The sequence below is a fragment of the Lethenteron reissneri genome, chromosome 28, assembly GCF_015708825.2.
Source record: "Lethenteron reissneri isolate LAM-NWPU_2019-01 chromosome 28, ASM1570882v1, whole genome shotgun sequence".
Classification (NCBI taxonomy): domain Eukaryota; kingdom Metazoa; phylum Chordata; class Hyperoartia; order Petromyzontiformes; family Petromyzontidae; genus Lethenteron; species Lethenteron reissneri.
Window position 1 is genome coordinate 8,594,648 of NC_083806.1, and position 21,720 is coordinate 8,616,367.

At 49.0% G+C, this 21,720-nt stretch overlaps 2 protein-coding genes across 4 annotated transcripts in view; one reads left to right on the forward strand and one right to left on the reverse strand.

The window, feature by feature from the left end:
- Positions 1-2,257: 2,257 nt before the first annotated feature.
- Positions 2,258-7,439, reverse strand: LOC133348913 (putative transmembrane protein INAFM2). Its single transcript, XM_061562027.1, has one exon. It carries the CDS (start codon positions 6,898-6,900, stop codon positions 6,487-6,489), a length of 414 nt encoding a protein of 137 aa, XP_061418011.1. The 5' UTR covers positions 6,901-7,439; the 3' UTR covers positions 2,258-6,486.
- A 4,478-nt stretch (positions 7,440-11,917) lies between these two features.
- The window catches only part of SMG6 (SMG6 nonsense mediated mRNA decay factor), a 184,939-nt gene continuing 175,136 nt past the window's right edge, over positions 11,918-21,720 (forward strand). For all 3 annotated transcript variants that reach the window (XM_061561975.1, XM_061561976.1, XM_061561977.1), the window contains exons 1-6: positions 11,918-12,005; positions 14,104-15,924; positions 17,319-17,493; positions 18,078-18,273; positions 19,106-19,210; positions 20,794-20,900. In XM_061561975.1, coding sequence (XP_061417959.1) covers positions 11,936-12,005; positions 14,104-15,924; positions 17,319-17,493; positions 18,078-18,273; positions 19,106-19,210; positions 20,794-20,900 — 2,474 coding nt within the window. In that variant the 5' untranslated portion in view covers positions 11,918-11,935. The remainder of the gene's footprint in view (positions 12,006-14,103; positions 15,925-17,318; positions 17,494-18,077; positions 18,274-19,105; positions 19,211-20,793; positions 20,901-21,720) is intronic.

The following is a 21,720-nucleotide window of genomic DNA, read 5'->3' on the forward strand; positions in this document are numbered from 1 at the left end:
TTTATGTTACCCCCCCCCCCCCCCCCCACTTTTTAAATGAAATATTTCACAAGATTTCACGCTCTGCTCTCCTTACCCATTCCCTCTCTCTACCCTCTCTCAACCCCCCCTCTCTCTCTACCCCCCCCCCCTCTCTACCCCCCCCCTCTCTACCCCCCCTCTCTCTACCCCCCTCTCTCTCTACCCCCCTCTCTACCCCCCTCTCTACTCCCCCCCTCTTTACCCCCCTCTCTCTACTCTCCCCCTCTCTCTACCCCCTCTCTACTCCCCCCCTCTTTACCCCCCTCTCTTTACCCCCCTCTCTCTACTCCCCCCCTCTCTCTACCCCCCCCCTCTCTCTACCCCCCCCTCTCTCTACCCCTCTTTCCCTACTCTATGTAATTTTGTTTTACTACGACAAGTGCTGCATCTGCACCCCCGCCCTTCTCGCAGTCCTACCAGCCTCCAACGGGTAGCTCATATTTGCATGCAGAGCTCTCTTTTGCCACCGAGCACACGGCCTCCTCCAGCGCCAACTGCTGCTTGAAGGCCGGCACGGCGTGGGTCAGCCGCGCATGGCAGAACTCCAGCCACACCCCGGCTCTGACCAGTCCACCCTCTCCCCTTCATTGTGCCATGCCCAGTGTGGTCCACGTCAGCAATGAAGCATCGCTCTCCTCCCTCGGCTCCCTCTCGCCTCTCGACTGCCTCGCTCAGTCCTTCCACCCTGCCTTTAAATTGAAACTATTAAACTTTTATTTTATTTTACCACGTAAGGTCCACAGAGCTATATCGCTCTTTTTTTCGGAGCGATCTGGTCACAAGTGATAGATCAAAGAAGTGGCTTATCACGTGGAAATGTATAGCAGCCAAATACTCTAAACGCGTGTTTCTAAATGAGGGGAAAACCGGAGCGGAGGACTTGGAGACAATCTACGCGACCACGGGGAGAGCATCCACACTCCAAATTAACAGGCGTCAGGGTCGGGATTGAACCCATGACCTGCATACCAGGCGAGGGAGTTAACATCTCACCACCACGGCGCCCCCATCAACTCCGTTGCTCCATCATAGTGCCCTGGTGACAACATTTACTAGAATCACATCACTGACCATGGCACGTACTGGATTGCCAGAAAGATGCGCTCAACCATACATTGAAAATGTGTTCCTCATTACCAACAGCTGGGATCCAGCAATAGGTGTGTAGCGACAGCAGATGCTTGTTTTGGAGTTGTGTCTTTAACCCCAGCTCGCTCGCCTCTCACGACTTTTCTACTGGAGCCGGTCACCTGCAGGGTCGTGTGACCTCGTGTGCCACACGTCACATACTCTAAACAACACAGGTTATCTTGTCAAATCTCATTGCTTACATTTATTAGTATTTCCTTACACATTTCAATTAATAGATTCAGCAGAACCATTGCAAAAGAAGTAACTGCATAATGAGCAGCATCCTTGACACGAATAAAAAAATGTGTACAATATTATAAAGGTGTAACGCCACGCAAGATTAGGTACTTAGCTGTTGAATCCCTATCTTTATCTTTCGAGATTAAATTCAGCTATTATTTATCTCTGAAGGAATACAAATTTGACGTAATGTTATATCTAGAATAACATTCACAACGTCTTTTCGTGGTGTTTCCAATGAAACCCCGAGTGGGTGACCTTTCAACTCAAGAAGGCCCGGTCATACTCCCAAATGTTGTGAAATATGGCGATAGTGACACTTTATACATGAATACTACCAAGCGAATAAATGCACCTTGACGAAACTCTTGGTACTTGTGTGGGTCTCATTTATACACACACAGAGAGAGATGGTTGTATGAACTGAAGGGTAAGTTAAAGCTGAGAACATCTTCCCCTATTTTAGTTCGGGATAGTGAAATGTTGAAATACTGTGCGCGAAATTAAGTGCGGCCTGCAGACCAGACATTTCACTCGTCGGTACCATCTGGGATGGCTTAACTTCAGGTGGCCAATAAGGGGCCGTCCATAAATGACGTCACGCGATTTTGGACGATTTTTGACCCCCCCCCCCCCCTTCGTCACACGACGTCAGAAAGTCAAACCTCCCCCTCAAATATGACGTCACAAAACTGCCCCCCTCCCCCCCCAAAAAAATATAAAACATGCTTCAAATCGCTTTAAACTATTGTCATTGTAGTGCGTATTTAATGTGGCGCTGCACTCTGATGTAGGAGAAAACATTTATTAAAAAGTCTTTAATTAAGTAGAACGTGTTGTCGATATTTAAAGTTGCGCATTTTGATGTGACGTCACATTTGTCAACCCCCCCCCCCCCCTCGTCACACATCGTCACAAATGTCTGACCACCCCCCCCCCCTAGGTGCCTGACATCATTTATGGACGGGGCCCCTAATGGTGAATTAGATAATGCCATAACCATGTGAAATTGCATGGGTTATCGAGCAATTCGCTTTCATTGGATGTGCAAATACTCCTACTATTTTTATTTCAGCAGGTAGGGTCCACTGAGTTATTTTGTAAGATATTTTTTTAAAGAAACGACCTGGCCACAAACAATAGCTCGACAAAGTGGCTTGTCACGTGCACATTTACAGCAGACAAATCCTTCAGACGTATGTTTCTAAACGTGGAGGGAATACATGGGCACGACTAAAGTTTTGCTCCCTTTCTGCTCCGGCCCGTGGACTAAATACATAATATCGTCGTGAGAATTATTTTATTACGTTTTATTTTTATTATTTTATTATTCCCATTCTACGTGACTTTACCGAAAGAACCAAGAAGATACATAATACCTGTCTGTCAAAACCTTTGCCTCCTGCGCATGGACAGACAGTAACGTGGCGCGTCTCCATCCACACAAACGACACGTTACGAAGAGCTGCTGATGAAAAGATGCAAGCTGGGCATATAGGCAACACCAGGGTGTGAGTGCAGTGCGTTTCCACGGAGAATTGCAACTACAACATTCAACAAAATGCACTGTCATCACATAATACGTTTGAGTATTAGGCTTGCGGGTACACCCATGCGTACATACCATTAACTCTGTCGATTGTAAGGGCGCTACGTTGGTAAGTCATGCAGCTCAGGATGAGCAACGCAGCAGCTGCTGCACGTTGAACGGAACACGGGCCTTCAGTTTCGAACTGCACACACGAACGTGTGAGAGAGCGCATCAGGCCAAAATCCATTTGTCAACGTCAGCATTGAGAAGCGCCTCCATCAGCTGTCAGGCGTTCAGGCAGTGTGCCTGCCTACTCATTTATCACGCTGTTTAATTTACATCGGTATGCATTGCTTTGTACATCAGCGGGGTACATGACTTGTCATGTACGTACATTGGATCGTCGATTACACTATGTAACACAAGTTTTGTTCCTGGGTACTAAGTGTTATTTTTTTCATTGTTTATGCCTAAAAAGTATATAAAACTGCTGTTATTCCCCGAAAGCTTTACTTTTGTGACCAGGACTTTACGTGAACGAAAATACACAAATGCATACATTTTCTCATTGAAAATAAGTAAATATCAAAATATCACCGTCCTGGTCACAAAAGCAAGGTTTATGGGGAATAATAGACATTTTTCGTACCTTTGAGGCATACGCAATTAGGAAATAACACTTACTACCAGGAGCAAATCTAGTTTTTACACTGTCATCCGATGGCTTCGAGGGGTGGGGGGGGGGGGGTAAGGAGGGGCGCCGGATTTGCAAAAACGACGGATAATCACTATTGTTTTTACATGAAAAATAAGAATATGTTTTCCTCTTTCTGGAAATAAAACAGATGTTAAGATGTTCGAACACCAAATAGAAACCTTGAGCAAGAAATCGAGTCTGCATTAACCACACGTACTTATGGCGAACATGCAAACAAAATTTGCTCCGATTATCTATGTATTGTCTTTGCAAGTGATTGGACTACACCAGAGACAGCCTTGGCTTGTTTTCCCTACTTTGATACGGGCATTATTTAAAATAGCTTATTTTGGCACATTTTTTCGTGAAATGTTTTTAGGTGTTGCGCATGTTTTTTGTGTTTTAAATTTGTTTACTATATGAAATTGGCATGAACATACCAAATAGACAAAAATACTGTAAAAAATTTATGTATTTACCGTAGCGTACTTATTACTACAAATCTCGAAAACTGCATGGGGTGATGTACGTACCTACGCTCGTTTCAACACAACCACGTGTGGGACGATCGCCACACCGATACAGCCCTTTAGAGCGGTGATCCGCTGCACACCGAATTACACAACGCACTTTTTGCAGGATCGCATTTTATATTTCCTATTTTTGTATTACTATAGTTAATTAGTCATGAACATTTTGTATAGTGTAGCATTTTGCGTTGTTTACGTTGGCGTATGCAGTGTATAATGTACTGTAGAGAATATTTGACACTAAAATCAAGCGTAGCTACTTTTCTTTTAATGTCACGCACGCGGTGCCGATCGCCGGATCTGGGTTACAGCATTTGGAGCGCTTCTGCCGGTTTCGCCGGATCGGCCCCGGACCGCCGGATAATGTTGGAAGCAGCCGGATAATCGATGATTAACTGCATGGTATTTATAAAATACATTGGCATACATCATGAGTGGAACACACCACCGGTGGTGGATTCTAGAGGGGACACGGGGGAGGAGGGCATAACCCCTCCCCCATGCGCCCCCACCCTCCCTCTTCACCCCACATTGAGTGCCCAAAATTGGTATTTACTAGATAAAATATTTGGAATACGTTTGTCCAAAAAATATAATGAGTGCAGGGCCCTTTTCAAACAGCTTGGGATTTAGGGACCATACCACCGGGTTGGAACCTCCTAGACCTGCCTCTGACACCACGCGTGTGTTGGTGCATTTGAAGCACCGTCCTCGAAGAGCAGTATTCACGTGGCTCTCATCATCATCTTTACCCGCAAGGGTGACAGCTGAACTTTGCACCGAGTCAATGGCTTAACAACCTGGCAAGGAGGCTCACCGATTCAGCTGAGTGCCTTGCACGCCGATGGTCACGTGCTCAAATCCTGGTTGGGGATTGACTCGCCCCGTCATCGCTCTGGGGTCGATAAAATTAATACTGTACCATGTTGTCGAGAAGTCAACGGTGGGTTGTTGTGTAATCTACAAGGGTAAATATAAATGTTTCTGCTCGTGATCTGAGAGTGGATTAAGTAAGGAACATTTTATAAAGTCAAGCAAACACGTGAGTAAGTTGGATTTAGGAAAGGTTTTCTTTCTACCATCGACTACACATACAAGCTGTCAATCAGATCCTAGCATAAGACTATTTAATATGTGTAGCTGTTGACTCGGTGGGAACTGATGCAGGTCATCAAGGCTCTCACAAAGCAAGTCCTGCATGGTTAGATGTGTACACGTCATCGCAATGCTTTATAAAGATCGAGCAGCCACACTCCGAGTACAAGAAGCAACAAAATGACAATCGGAAGAGCGGTGGGGCAAGGGGATGCACTCTCACCGAGGATGAACAACAGAGGAGCAAAGCAAAACGGAGAAAGCATTTGCCATCTCAGATGTGCTGACGAACATATGTACGCATCTTAACCAAGGTATAACAATTTCACTGCAGTAAATTATTGCAGAATATAATAATGTAGGCCCCGAAGTTAGGCACAAGATGAATACGGGCAACACAAAGGTCATGCATAGCAGATGTTTTCAACGATATAATCATTGTTAAGAAGACAGTGGGATTTGCAGCTATAAAATGTGTTTCAAGTTAACGAAAGAGGCGAACCAGGGCAGGTCAGATATCTTTTCTAAACTAAACCTAAAAATTGAAACGTAGCATATCAATTTGCGCGAAGAGGAACGTCTTAAATCAGTGCAAATACTGCCCATTGTGGCATATAAATGGAAAAAATGACACGAACATTCAAGATAGAATACAAACTAAGACGGTGCACAGAACGCACGGAGAGATGCACGCTTGGAATTACATTGAGAGACACGAGCAAGGGAACACATGGGTCATGGAACACACGCACGTTCAAGACATCATATTGATTGTTAAACTAAGCAAGTGGGTGAACTTGGGCAGGACTCCAGAAGGGGGACGACGGTCAATGGACGAGATTGGTGACGGAATATCAGCCCAACGGTGAAAAAACGTGCCCCGAGAGGAGGACGACCACCGCGAAGACGGAGCAAACGAGATGGGCTCATGTGCTGGTGTGAAAATGGATCGTGGCGTGGCGAGACGGTGAAGGAAAGGCGACGGGGCGTTGGGGAAACGCCTTCATCCAACAGCGGACAGACTACGGTGGAAACGACCCACGGGGGGTACGCAGATCACGCGCGGTTCACGCGCGGGGCGAATGACGGAGCGCTTCGTCGTCCCCGTGAGCGCCGCGCAGGTAAAGCGGCGCAGGTGCCACCGCGGGAGCTCCCCGTGTCGCGTGGCGGTCGCCATCCTCGTCCTCCTGCGTGTGCCACCGGCCTCCTCTTGGCCGCTCACGTCGGCGAGCCCGGTTCGACTACGGTCCACCCATCCCTGGCTGTGCCCCCGCCTCGCCGTGGCCACTCTTAGAGGACGTCGCGGGTTTGTCCAAGAGCGAGGACGATGGCGGTGGTGATGGCGAGAAGGACGATGAGAAAGGGGAGGAGGAGGAGGCGGAGGTAGAGGAGGATGATGATGAGTCCATAAGCGTTGAGGCCGGCGCGAGGCTTGCCCGCTCCGGCTGTGTGGGAGCGGGCAAGGCGTGCACGGGCCTCCAGATGAGGCAGTAGTAGACGGCGAGGATGATGGCGGCGAGGGACACGGAGAGCACGTACACGAGCACGGTGACGAGGCGCACCCACTTGCGGTTCGTGTTGCCCGCCACTTTCGCCTTCTTGTCGCCCGTGTAGGTGGGCGCCTTGTCGGGCCGCTTGGCCCGCTCGTCGGGCATGCTCACACCCGGGGCCCGCACGGCCCGGGCCCGCGGCGCCTCCCGCCTCTCCGTGTTCCCGGAGCGGGCGAGGAGCCAACGGAGCAGAATCGTGGCTTTCCTACGGCGACGACGATGGCAGGCAGCAGCAGTAGCAGCAGCAGCAGCAGCAGCTGCTGGTGGTGGTGGTGCAGATGATGGAAAGAGACCGCGTGATGACGGCGTCCTTACTGCGAGAGTCTCAGCGTGTTGAGTTCAGTCCCGCGCAACACGAGAAGCAGCAGCAACAGCAGCAGCAGCAATGACGCGCTCGTGTCATCGCGTCCCTGCAGCGTAGCCCAGAAGCAACGGGGATGAATAAGGCGCCGTATTTAACGCAGCACTTTGCGCGTCAAAGCCAACGCAGCAGGGAGGCCGCCACTCGTTACAATAAACATCGCAGCGACGCCACTGTGGAGACAAATGACAGACATTAGCCCCCTTCCAGTTTAGCGGAATCTTGGCAGGAGATGTGAAAGAGGCCGTGGGGTGCAGTTCGCTCGCAGCGGCGTTCAGCACCCCCTGAGTGGCGGACAGCACCCCCTGCGTGGCGGACAGCACCCCCTGAGTGGCGGACAGCACCCCCTGCGTGGTGGACAGCAGCCGCTTGCCTTGCCCCCCCCCCCCCCCCCCCCGTTACAAAACAGCCAAGGTCGCTCGTTCCCACGCGGACACCCCCCCACCCAGCAACAGCGGCCGAGCCTTTGTCACCACCTAACGTGGTGGGGTAGGGGGAGGGGGGGATTTTATATCTACATCTTCAGTGTAAAACTTGCGTGGGATGAGATGAGGTCGCATTTCGACTCTGCCGCCGCTACGGGATCTGGCAGGAGGAAGGAAGCGATGCGGCGGGGTGTGGTTGGAACCACGAGGCTCTTTGACATCAAACGAGTAAATCAAACAGAGCATGCCAATACGGTCACGCTAAGCCCCAGAGGTGGCGATAGGGTTCAGCTCAGGGGTAGGGAAAGTTCCACGGAGGTGGTTGGCTCGTGTGGTTATAGGGTCATGGCTCGTGTACGCTTGGTTAGGGTTGGGTCTGGTCGCCTGGCGTAGTTGGGACTATGGGCAAGGCTACGGTCTGATTTCACGAGTGTAGTCAGGGTTTGGGGTCGTGACTGGTTGGCTAGAGAGGCGAGTGGGGTGGGGCTAGGAGTGCATGTCAGGATAATGTGGAGATGAGGGGCAGTGCTCGTCTGAGATTTGCTCCCTAACCGTTTTCCCCTCCGCACATTTTTGCGAATGTTCCACTTCTGGCGTCTAATCACCGTGCCCCGTGACGTAATCACTAACCACTTATTCATTAATTGATGACAGGCAAACGAGACCCCCCATCCCCGCTCTCCCCCGCCCTCCACACCTCCCCCCTGCACCCCACCGCTGTTGTGAGTGGGGACTACAGGGATTTCAATAATCGTGGTGCAGTGATTGTATCAGCAGAGCTTCACCTAGTCTCAGGCTCTTTCCATAGGTCAAAGGATACGCGTGACCGCAAAGAAAACCAACTAACGTGCAGGGTGTAACGCACGCCACGGCACAAATGTCTAAGCCTACTTGCTATGCTTCCCTCTATAGGCACGGGTGCCTTTCTCGGGTCTTTCATACACCCGATTTAAGACACGGGATTTTGTTTTCAGTCCGTCTCTTCACGTAAAGATGAAGTGCGTGTTAGATAATAATCAGCCTGTGCTCGAGTGCTGTCGGAAGTGTTTCAGTGTAAACGTAACCTGCTGGAGAACATTGGTGCGGAAGGCTCACATCACCCGTGTTCAATTGTCCAATTATGCATTCACTCGTCGAATAATTCCCTGCAATTAAATTGTTTCGCGAAACACTTGGAAGGCTCGTATCGTCGGGATCTGGGTGAGAGGCGATTGCATGGCAGGACACCACCCAACCGAAACCCGCCACCCCCATCCCCCGTTTGTGCTTTCTTCTCGGTGAGCGCACGATCGGTGCGCTCACCTTTTACGCACGCGGACGACAGAAAGAGAGTTGCGACCGCGACCGTGGAGCGCAGCGAACGAAACGTCCGCATGTCGTTCGAACGAAACGTCCACACGTCGTTCGCTCTGCGCCCATCGACGACGCCAATGGAGCGGCGGCGGCGGCGCCAAAAGCGATGACAAAAAAAACAGCTCACGGCGAGGGTTGACACCTGCAACGTCGACCCTGACGTTGCGTGCCTACCGGGTCAAGAAGCCGGACGCACAGTTGTGTAAAGGGTTCGTTGCTGTTACGAAGATTCGTCGCTGATCTCGGTGGCGAGAGAGGAAAAGATGACAGCTGATTGTTCGGAAATTATGGAGCGGCGCCCCCAGGTGGAGCTTGGCTTCAGGTACAGGTACAACTACAGATTTATTTTTTTACTTAAAGCTTTCGTGACTGCAGGAACTGATATTATTGGGTCTTTCGGTAAAGTCACGTAGATAGGTTAAAAAGAAATAAAGAAATATATTGTTTGTTACTTTAAAGTCACGTAGATAGTTTCAAAGAGAATTAAAAAAAATTGTTTTGTTATTTTATTTTATTTGAACCCATCTACGTGACTTTACCCGAAAGACCCAAAAATATGACAACCGATTTTGTTTATTTTTTATTTTACCAGGTAAGAGCCACTGAGCCGTTTAGTTCTTTTTCAGAGGCGAACCTGGCCACGAATGATAGCTCAACGGAGTGGCTTGTCATTGTGCGGAAATGTAGGGCAGCGAAATATTCTCTAAACGCGTGATGTTGATTCTAAATGTAAAGGGAAAAACCGGAGGACCCGGAGAAAAAATTCACGCGACCACGGGGAAAGAGAGAGAGAGACGCAAACTCCAAATATACAGCAGGCGTCAAGTTCGGGCTCGAACCCACGAGACCTCCTGTATACCAGGCAGAGGTAGCTAACATCTCGTCACCGAGGTGACTGAACAACCTCATCATCAACAGCCACGATCAATCCGCTGCTGAATAAAAGCCTCACATTTTTCAAGATCCTGTGATGAGATACTCCACCTAGCACCCTGCACACGAACTGGCGCTGCAGCTAACCGGGCTAAGCCTCTCGCCTGGGACTCAGACGTACAAATGTTTGCAGCGTTCAATTCCAAATTATTCCATAAATCATATTACGTATGTTGAACTTCTTTTGCACCGTACGTAGCGCAAACGTGCTAATCGTATGTGCGGGCTAGAAGGAAGTCAATAGGTCTTGGGTTCAAATCCAACCTACGTTTTTATATTTTGCACTTAATAAACAATCCTATTTACATTTGTTGCAGTGTTCGTCAGCATGATAATATTAGAATAGGGTTTTCTCTTTTTTTTGGCAACAAAACATGTGTCAGTTTCAAAGACAATGCACATACTATCAGAGTATGTTGTTTGTTTGCATTCTGACCACAAGTTTATTCGGTTAATGCAGACATGATTCCTTGTAAAAAGTTTAAGTTTGGTGTTTTGTTGCTAGAAAAAAGGGGAAAACTTATTCTCATATTTTGGTACTGGCAAAGGAGGTCACATAATGATAATATTAAATAAAAGTACGAACACTAAATGTGCTATTGTATACAAAAAAATGTATAACTCTCCACATGAATTCTAAGTTAATCATTTGAATGACAGTAATCTTTTACCGTCAATCAGCACAGAGTGCAATGCTCAGCCCTCACCACAAGGCGACGGCAGCAGTCAAGAGGTCGCGAGTTCAAATCCAACCACCGTTATTAAAAATATATTATTTAACTTCATAAATAATCCTATTTACTTAATAATGTGTTGGAGTGTTCATCAGCATGATAATAATAAATACAAGTATTTACACTAAATGTGCTACTGTATTTTTTAAAATAAGTTTCCACATATTAATTATAAGTTAATCATTTCAAAATGACAGTAATCTTTTACCGTCATAAGACACCAGGGGGTTCTCAATCAGCACAGAGTGCAATGCTCAGCCCTCAACACAAGGCGGCGGCAGCAGTCCAGAGGTCGCGAGTTCAAATCCAACCTCCGTTATTAAAAAAAAATAACTTCATAAATAATCCTATTTACTTAATCATTTGTTGCAGTGTTCATCAGCATGATAATACTACACACAAGTATTTACACTAAATGTGCTACTGTATTTTTAAATAAGTTTCCACATATTAATTATAAGTTAATCATTTGAATATGACAGTAATCTTTTACCGTCATAAGACACCAGGGGGCTCTCAATCAGCACAGAGTGCAATGCTCAGCCCTCGCCACAAGGCGGCGGCAGCAGTCCAGAGGTCGCGAGTTCAAATCCAACCTCCGTTATTAAAAAAAATATTATTGAACTTCATAAATAATCCTATTTACTTAATCATTTGTTGCAGTGTTCATCAGCATGATAATAATAAATACAAGTATTTACACTAAATGTGATACTGTATTTTTAAAATAAGTTTCCACATATGAATTCTAAGTTAATCATTTGAATATGACAGTAATATTTTACCGTCATAAGACACCAGGGGGCTCTGAAAAAGCAGAGTGCAATGATCAGACCTCACCACAAGGCGGCGGCAGCAGTCAAGAGGTCGCGAGTTCAAATCCAACCACCGTCATTAAAAACATATTTATTTAACTTAATAAACAATCTTCATGTACTTCGTCATTTGTTGCAGTTACATAGCTCAGGAGCAGCCCTCGTTTGTAATTAACGTCGTAGCATTGTAGTTGTTGTGAATGCGTTGTTTATGTTTCGTTAACGTTTGTTTTCATTTTAGCCTCGTTAAAATGTTGTTGTTTTCCCGCCATCACCCACGTGACGCTACCAGCAGCCCCCCCCCCACCTATCACCCCCACCCACCCCCCCTTCATCTCCGTCTCTTCCAATCACAGCCGCCGTTACTCACGACCCCCCCCTCCTCTCGTCCACTAATCGCAGAGCAAGGCGCGTGTGACGTACACGATGGGCGTGGCGAGGGGGGGGGTAGTGTAACAGCCAATAGGAGCGCGCCTTGTTCGTCGACGGTCTCCCCCCCTCCCCACACACACAACAGCGATGGCGGACGATGTTCGCGTGGTCCGGGTGACGGCGAGAGAGCTTTGTCCCGGAGCCTCCACGGAGCCGGGTAACTGCTCACACGGGCCCCGCTTCGTTACCCCGTTACCACACACGCAATGCCCGGCTCCCCTCACGATTCGTTACCGCGTTAACGACGTCAACATCCTCCCCCCCTCACTCACTCGCTGGGTGGGGGGGTAGGGGTCTCAGAGAAACGTGCGCGTCCAACGTGTTCCGTAACGCGTTGCCTCACATTGACAACAACAACAATAATAACAATAATAACAATAACAACAACAACAACAACAGCCGCGTGAAGACGTCAACGTTCGGAATTGTGTGTGTGTGTCGAGGGAGAGAGATCGTCACGGCAGAGCGGCGGCTTTTACGGAATGACTACTGTGCAGGTGGTAAGGGGTTTAAGATGTTACTAATTCTAGATTTGAAGCTTTCGTGACTGCAAGGATTCATATTCTTAGGTTTTTTTTTTCGGTAAAGTCACGTAGGTAAAACATTAAAATTAATAAAAGTTAAATAAAAACATTAAATTAATAAAAGTAAAATACAATTTTTATTTTATTTTACTTATATTAATTTTAATGTTTTACCTACGTGACTTTACCGAAAAAAAACCTAAGAAGATGTTACTAATAGCTCGTCAAGAAGTGGCAACACGTCACGAGCATGGGACCTTCTTTGCCAGTGTCAAAATGCAATGTGAGAATAGGTTTTACACTTTTTCTGGCAACAACACAGGTGTTAAGATGTTAAAAAGCCAAACTTGAAACCTTTTGCAAGCAATCATGTCTGCATTAACCGCAGAAACTTGTGAAAATTCAAACAAAAAAACATGCTCTGACAGTATATGCATTGTCTTTGAAACTGATTTGTCCACACCAGAGATAGCTTTCTTTCGAGCCTAGTCTCAAAGTGTTAGACCAGAGGACGCCACAAGGCGAACAGCACAAAGACAATGCCACTATCAGAGTAATGAGAGCTCGGGGTGAGCATCTACATCATGGGACCTCCTTTGCCAGTACCAGAATATGAGAATAGGTTTTCCACTTTTTTTTGGCAACAAAACAGGTGTTAAGATGTTAAAACACCAAACTGAAACGTTTTACAAGGAATCGTGTCTGCATTAACCACATATACTTGTGGTCAAAAGGAAAAAAAACTGATAATATATGCGTATCCCGTGTGGACCAATCAGTTTCAAATACTGCATATATTATCAGTGTTCTTTTTTGTTTATCTCCATGTTGTATCTCTGCTTCTGTTGTACCTATAATTGTTCTGTTTCTCTCCCTCGAATCCCACAGCCTCTCGCCACACACATCTCCGCGCTGCGTTTACCCACACTTGTCTCTCTCACACCGTCTTCGCCCCCCAACCACACACATCTATATGTTGGAACATCTGTGAAAAAGAGCTTCATAGCTTGTCGGATTCCTCCGGTATATGTCAATATTCTGATTCTGACATCATCCTTTCTGTGCACATCTCTGTCTCCCACGCATCTTCTGCACATCATCCAATGAATCTCGGGCATCTCCACACAACGTCGCTGCTCTTCACGTGGTCTCGCCAATGACGCAATCATAGTGGCCTCATCTGTAGTGACTGTCAGGCCACGTGAAGACACGGAGCGCTTAACCGATGTGCAGCTTTTTGGAGCGCACAGAGTGGTTTGGAAAACTTCCGTCAATAAGAAAGTAGCACGTGTGTGGGAATTTGTATAGTAGGCACAACATTTGAATGAAATCGAGGACTTGCATTTGCGCAACGTTAACATTCTATTAATTCGGTTTTTGGTAACTTAAAATTAGACGATATGCGTAGAAAAACAAAGAGAACTTAACGAGGGTTCAATCTAGGTTCACGTGTTTACACAGGAAAACCTCGGACTCGAGACCCTCTTTTAGGATGATTGCCTCATTTGCATGTTTGGCAATACCATTGACACGTGAGAGGAGAAACTGGAGAAAATGCATGCGTATGAGGGGATAACACTCAACACTGCCATCTAATGGCCAACTTGCAGCCACACACCTATCTATTCAAGTACCAACCAGGGTCAACCTGTCATAGCTTTATTTATCCGACGAGACGGGCTCGCATTAGGGATGCTTTTGTTGTAGCTCGTGTTGCTTTTGTATTTCCAGGAGAGTGCGCAGAAGCTCCACGGCAGCGGAAGGAGAACCGGCGCCCGGACATTGCCCTGTACAAGCCACGGGGAGCCCGCGAGCAGCAGAGCCCCGCTGCGAGCACTGAGGAGCGAGCGCGCAGGGAGGACGTGACACGATGTTCCACTGCCAGCAAGCGCAGGGGCCCCACCGAGCAGCCCTTGCGCATGGCGACGGATCGCGGACACAATACCTCCGCGGGCAGCACAGATGTCGTGAGCTCGGGCACTCAAGAGATTGAGCATAAAAGCTCGGCGAGGCGCGCAAGAGGTCGTGGCGGCGGTAAAGCCGCCACTGAGTGCACGGAGAGCGCGGGAGCGGACGGCAGAAGCCGCGCACCCGGAGGGCGGCCTCCATCCCGGGAGGAGGCAGCACAACACGGCAGGAGGCCTGAGAGGCAAATCTACCGCCCGGCTAGGAAGGGGGATCCCCTTCCGGAGTCCAAGTGGGGTCTTGAGGCCCCCGAAAACAAGGCGACAGGAGAGCTGACTGCCACTTTGGAGCGCGTCTGCCTGAGTGGCGACCCAACCGAGGACTCGCACGGGCGACCGAATCTCAGCAAGCAGGACCTTGATGGTGCTCAGGAGCACAGAGCTGAGAGGAGCGCAGGCAGCGAGGGCGCCACGAAGGGGAAGAGGTCACGCAGGCGGCGGAAAGAAAATAAGGAGAGAGATTACGAGGGTGAGGGGCTGCTTGCGGAGAACACGCAAGGGGATGTGTCCAGCAGGAGTGACAGTGATGTCAAGGCATCCAAAGATGCGCATAAGTGCGATCAGCCAAATGCGGCAAGAAAGGGGACGGTGAGGAGTGACGTAAAAAACTCAAGTGGTAAGCCAAGTAGAGGTGAACGTGCACTCAATGACCGCTATAGGAGAGCTGCTGATGACAGGACATTTTCTGGCATAGGTAAATCACGCTCAGAAAAAGACACAAATAAGAGAAATGCTCGGCACGAATGCGGTTTTGTGAGTTCGGACCCCGAGGAGCAGAGTCGGTCTAAAGCGACGTCACGCACGAGGATTCAACAGCCCGTGGCGCCGAGCGCAAAGGCCGAGGCCGAGAGGGCGGCAGTCGGTCCCGCACGACGCCAGCGTGGCCCCCGCCGCATCAGAGGCTACCACCCGTCCGAGAGCGACAATGGGAAGCGCCGGCGCGGCTTTAGCGACTGCACTTCATCCGACTCGGCAGAGGAGTTCGGACGCAGCGATTTGGAGGCCGAGAAGAGGGATGAGCGCAGTTCTGCGCCGCTCGGCAGCCCCATTGCCGCGGCCCTCGGTGGTAACTGGCGGCCGGCGTGCCGCGACAGCGAGAACCGACTGTCCCCGGGGGCCGGCGTGCGGGATGGGCCCCGCGCTCGGGGAGGGGGAGGAATCCTCTTCCTGCCTCGCGCCGTGGATGCCGCTAGCGACGCCCCTCTCCCGCCGTGCTCACCGGACCGCGGGACCCACCGCGATGCGGGGAGGGGTCAGCGTGCTTTGAGGGGCCGCGGCGGCGATGCCCGGCGCCTCTGGGACCCACGGAACCCGGAGCGGGCCCCGGCGGGAAAAATGAAGGCGCCCGCGCTGCTCTTCCACGACACGGACGAGGATGACAATGGCTCCCCCTCAGGCCGCGAGGAGCCTAGCGTTGCACGCCTTCCTCCCTACCCCACCACGTGCTCCCCACTGCACTACCGCCTGCCGGGTCGCGAGCAGCCGTGCACATTCCCCGTGCCGTACGCGTATTCCATGCCCTCATTCCCGGGCATCTCCAACGGCTCCATGATGTACCCCAGTGCCATGGCATGCGGGATGCTGCCCGGTGAGCTCTCCTGCGGGATTTAGGGCATGCTCCCTCATCATGCGGGGCTGCTCACAACACTGGCTTTAAATGCTCATTCCACGAGTTGGAAACACCAAACTTCAGTCCACTTTTATACTTAAAAATTAGTGGGGTAGAGTACTGGTGAAGAATGACGCGACACCTATGTGTGTGCTGGTTGTTATATGTGTGTTTGAGAAATGCTACTCGTGTGTTTACTGGTAGGTGTGATGCTACGCCTGTGTATGTAATGCTGTGTTCTTTTGGCACTGTTTCTTGTGCATGCTGGTGCATATAATACTGTTTGCACCACTATGCTGGTGGAGACCAGTAGCGTGTTGTGTAAACTTTCGTGCTTTTATGTGATTGTGACTGTGCGTGTATGTGTGTGGTGTTGTGTTGGTATGACGCTGCTCAATTGTGTGTCGTGTTTCAAATTTAACCCAGGTTTGTTTACTACTACCACTATTTGATTTTACCAGGCAAGGCCACTGAGCTATGTAACTTTTTCAGAAGCGACCTGGCCACAAGTGATAGCTCAACAAGGTGGCTTATCACATGGGAATTTCTAGCAGCCAAATACTCTTAACCGTGCATTTTTATTCTGAGTGTGGAGGGGAAAAACTGGAGGATCCGAAGAAAAATCCACGCCACCACAGGGAGAGAGAAAGACACGCAAACTCCAAATATACAGGTGTCTCGGTCGCGATTGAACCTTCGACCTCCTGTATACCAGGCGAGGTAGTTAAAATCTCACCACCTTGGCGCCCTAGGTAAGACCTCAAGAGAACAGGATTAGTTTCATTTGCATAAGTTACCTGGGTCACCAAAATGTCAAAAAAATGGCGTAAAAACAAGTATAATAATGGAGTGAATAAAAATCGGAGCAAAAACAAAATGGAATTAGAACAAAAAACGCATTACAGAAGAAATATAAAAGTGCATCAATATAGATGTTAAATAAAACTAATTTCTTTTCACAAAATGTTTCCGGCAAATTAATAAACAAAACATTGATAGTAATATTTGTATTAAGTTACAGAAACATCAAATTGGATTTGAGATGATTATTGCACTCGTATGTAAACACATGACTGCTGAAGCTGTTGGTGTGTACGTGTGTATCGCTTGCTTGGTGTGATGATACTTTTCTGCATGTGTGTGCTTGCGATGTTGTGTTAGTGTGACCAACACAATTTGACACAGTAGTCAGCCAACCCATGGCTCCTGGGTCTGTCCCATGACCTGTCAGCGAGCCTTCGACACTTCCTGTGGCCTCAAAGTGCACCTGGCTTGCCACAGGCACCAAGGTGACGTCACCTCAACTTAGTGGCGGCTCTTGCTGCTGCTGCTGCTGTTGTTGTTGTGACCGGTCACGTGTCCTATGCCGCTAGGTGGCTTCTACGGTGGCTACACGGGCATGGTGCCGGCCCTGCCACTGAGCGGTGGCGTGCAGACTGAAATCAAGACGCTCCTGAGCACTGCCACGGCACTGGAGGTTCAACTGGCAGCGCTGCTCAACTGGGACCGCCTCGGACCTCAGGATCAAGATCTGGCCGAACACTTGCGGTAACGGCGGGCGGATTTTCACTTGAAGTTTTTAGTGGGATCCGGACGTTGCGGCGCGATGTGTGACGGTGCTGTGCCATTAGTGTGCGGTGATGATGGCACAGTGAGATGGATAACATTGGGGCACCTTTCCAATGATTAAAGTGATTCTTTTAAAAGTATTTTACACGATAATTTGCGCCATTGTGGAGAATGTGAGTAAAAAAACATAATGAAGGAGAAGATAATCCCTTTTAGCATATTTGTCCCTCCAGATTAAAATGTAAATTGTTTTTACACATTTACTTGAATATTGAATAACGTTTAAGTTTTGTGTTAAGGTGTCTTCCGCCAAAAGTATTTGAGAATCCGATTAAGGAAAAGTTTTCTCACTCCTCGCATAGGGATAATGTGAGGTCTGTTTTGGAGTATGCCAATTCTGGGGATTCGTGCTGTATGCGAGGCAAGTTCTTTGGTGGCAGGGGGATGGGACTGATATTTCACGAGCATGGCGAGTTGGTGAGAGGGACGATGGGGTTACCGCGTGAGTTTGTGATTCGAGAGGGCTGCGCTCTTCAGAAATAAACCCTCTTCCTCCCCCGCAGCACTCAGCTGGTGAACGTGTACGAGCGCGCGGTGCTGACGGACATCGAGGTGTGCGAGCGTGCCGGCGCCGAGCAGGGCCTCTGGAAGTACGGCTTCTACCAGGCCATCGAGCGCCTGCGCCAGCAGCTACGCGACTCTGCCAGCCACGACGATGCCGAGAGGGTCAATGCACGCCTTCTGGGCATCCTCGACGAAGTGAGCGCTGGCTCGCCTTCCTGCCCAACTGCACGCCCACCCATCTGCACACCTGCCCACCTGCATGCCCGTCCAACTGCGCAATCCCCCGCCCACCTGCACGCCCACCCATCTGCACACCCGCCCACCTGCATGCCCGTCCAACTGCGCAATCCCCCGCCCACCTGCACGCCTGCCCACCTACATGCCTGCCCACCTGCACGCCTGCCCACCTACATGCCTGCCCACCTGCACAACCCGCACACCTGCTTGCCCGCTCACATGCACCCCCGCCCATCTGCACGCCCGCCCACCTACATGCCCGTCCATCTGCGCAGTCGCCCGCACGCCTGCCCACCTACATGCCTGCCCACCTGCACAACCCGCACACCTGCATGTCCGCTCACATGCACACCCGCCCATCTGCACGCCCACCCATCTGCGCGCCCGCCCATCTGCGCACTCCCCTGCCCACCTGCACGCCTGCCCACCGACCTGCACATTCACCTCCCCACCTGCACGTTCACTCACCTGCACATTCACATCCCTGCCTGCACCCTCACCCACCTACCTGTGTACTCACCCCCGCCCACCTACACACCCACCCTCCCCGCAGTCACTCCTCATCCACTGACATTCTCATCTGCTTACCTATTTATGCACCCACTCACCTGCACCCTCGCTTTCCGGCACCCACCCGTGCTCGTTCACCCATCTGCTCGCCTAGTGAGCGAACTGGGCTGTCCACCTGAACTACGGCTGCGTCCCCCACGACCCTGCCCGGCTGTACCTGAGATATGTGATGAGTCTCATGCTTAAGTGTGTTTCCCTATGTGCTGCCGGCGGTTTGTAGGGCCTGTTGTTCTACGCGGGCTTGCTGCGGAGCCTGCAGGATGTGTACGTCTTCAGTCTGCAGGAACTTGGCGAGAGCCCGCCCGCTGGTGCCGTCAGTAAAACTGTACGTGGAATGAATAGCACTGAAATTAAAACGTGTAACCTGTTTTTCATTGGGAAACTGGGCTCTGCTGGCCCAGTACCAGCCCATTCTGAGCACTGAAGGCCATGATCCACTGGGGACATTATTCAGCAATAGTTGCTTAGTCGTTTTTGCCGCTTTGTAACAATATAATTTAACATAATCTCAACGAATGTGATCGCAGCGCCCCCTAGTGAGCAGTTGGAACTGCAAATTCCATGTTCTTGGTTCTTTTGGTAAAGTCACGTAGAAGGGAAATAATAAAATAATAAAAAGAAAACATAATAAGATAAAATTCTCACGACGTTTCGGCCACAACGCAAGCAGCCGTCCTCAGGTGAAGAACAGGTCTGTCGGAAAGACAGCGTCCTAATCCAGTCGGATCGCAGAGGGATGTCACGTCACTCTTGGTGGCTTCATTTTGAGTGTCATCTCTGGACGCTATCGTGCGATGTGTGATGGTATGATGGGCCATGATGGTTTATTGGGCCTCTAAACCACTGCGGCAGATTTATATCGGCTGCACACTGCCGTGATTGAGAACTGAATCCTTTTGCCCGCCAAGTTGGTCGCAGTCGCTCATGGTTATTGTGTTGCTGGCAGTAGTTGCCAATAAAGATTGCCTGAGTGGATCATGGCCATCCCCTTTCCTTCCTTCCCTACCGTCCATGGCCAAGGGACAAGGGTGGGGGAGGCTACAACTATAATGAATACAAATATTAAATTGTCCTTTACCTTTATTATTCATCCAGACATGTGGTGAAAAATAGGTAATCACTTTTTGGACAATTGACTTGGTTGGGAAGTTGGGATTGTGGTTTGGGATTTGTGTAGTAGTCGACCTCATGGACTCATTTCTTAGAGTTGATAACTTTAGTTTTGGTGCCATTTATTAATTTGTTTATGAATTTTTTATTTTGCTTGGTAGTACGATTTTCATTTGCTTGGCATGTATGTGTTGGGCTTGTTTTGTGCCGTACGTAGCCAAACGCGTATATGGGATTTGGTCCTTGTATATAATTAATTTTCAGCGTTGTGGGATGCTGTTGGCATGAATGACACGATATAAAATTAAAGTATTATTGAGGCTCTTTTCCAGGAGAGTCTCGCATTAAGGTGTTGGATTAATTCCATTCATGAGTGTTTTGCATATGCATGGAAGCCTCTGTACCTAAACAAAACCCATGCTTACAAAAGGGTAACACATTCAAGGCCTCGCGTGGATTCAAGAATCCCTTGCTGTGTTGATATTTGCTGGCTATTTGTACTGCTGTTTGGCTCTTCATATGTATTATTGCATTCATTTGCATTGCACCCATGTTACCGTGTGTGTCTCCGTTCTCTCTCACCTTGTTAAACATCCTGTGTCACGTGTTGCTCTGTGTTGGGGAAGTGTGGAGACCAATTCCACGAGTGGCTCAAATATCCATTATTTACGTGGCAGACAGGTGTGAACTCAGGGGTGTTGAAGTGGTGGTGGTTATGGGTGGCTTGCAGGCCCAACATGTTAACCAGGGGAGTTGGAGATTAATGCATTTTGTGTGTTCCTGTGTGTGTGCGAGCAGGTGAAATATGCATTGATCAGCGCTCAGAGGTGCATGATCTGCTTAGGAGACATTGCTCGCTATAAGGAGCAGTACAACGATACCAACAATTATGGCAAGGCCAGAAGGTGAGGTTCAGAGGTTTCAGAGTCTCAGCGTCCCATTTGACATGTGCCTGCGACACTTCACTTTCACTGTAAGGCCTTGCTTGCTCACAAGCTGACACGTCCATGGACAATGCTCTATCAAGAGGACAGGTGTAAATGTCACTAACACCGAGTTTAACACGACCGTGTGGCATTGAATGAAAACTTATCGGCGGCGGGTATGTGGGGTTTATATTCTTGGTTATTTCGGTAAAGTCACGTAGAAGGGAAACAATAAAATATGATGATTGCTTGTGTTGCAGTCGAAACGTCGTGAGAATTTTATTGTTTTATATTTTTATTATTTTATTGTATCCCTTCTACGTGACTTTACCGAAAGAACCAAGAATATGAATCCCTGCAGTCACGAAAGCTTTAAATCAAAATTTGCGTGGGGTTTATTGAGTTACGCGGGTTACCCGTCAGGCTGTGTGGCAATGACGTGTCTGTACGTCCTTATGGGTTGTGCTCATTGGCGTCACTGACGCGACATGTCTGCTCATTTGTTTATGTTACTGCTCAATGTCTTCAGCTAAGTTTGTATTTAGAAGCTTTTAAAATCTCAACTGTGATGGCAAGGTGGATGATTTAGATTTATTCTGTTTCGCGTATTTGTTTGATCGTCAGACGGACGTATATTCCAGCCATCATTGCACATACCACGAGGCGCTTTTTCATCGAATTCACCATGGCTCCCTGCAGCAGAAGAGCTCTAGAGCCCTGTTACCTGTAGTAAAGACCCTAGTACATTGCTGCCTACAAGAGTAGACTTCATGCAACCTACCTATTTAGTAGGCCATAT

Excerpts from the sequence above, each read along its gene's own strand:
- LOC133348913 (XM_061562027.1), bottom strand. The coding sequence starts at position 6,900 with ATGCCCGACGAGCGGGCCAAGCGGCCCGACAAGGCGCCCACCTACACG.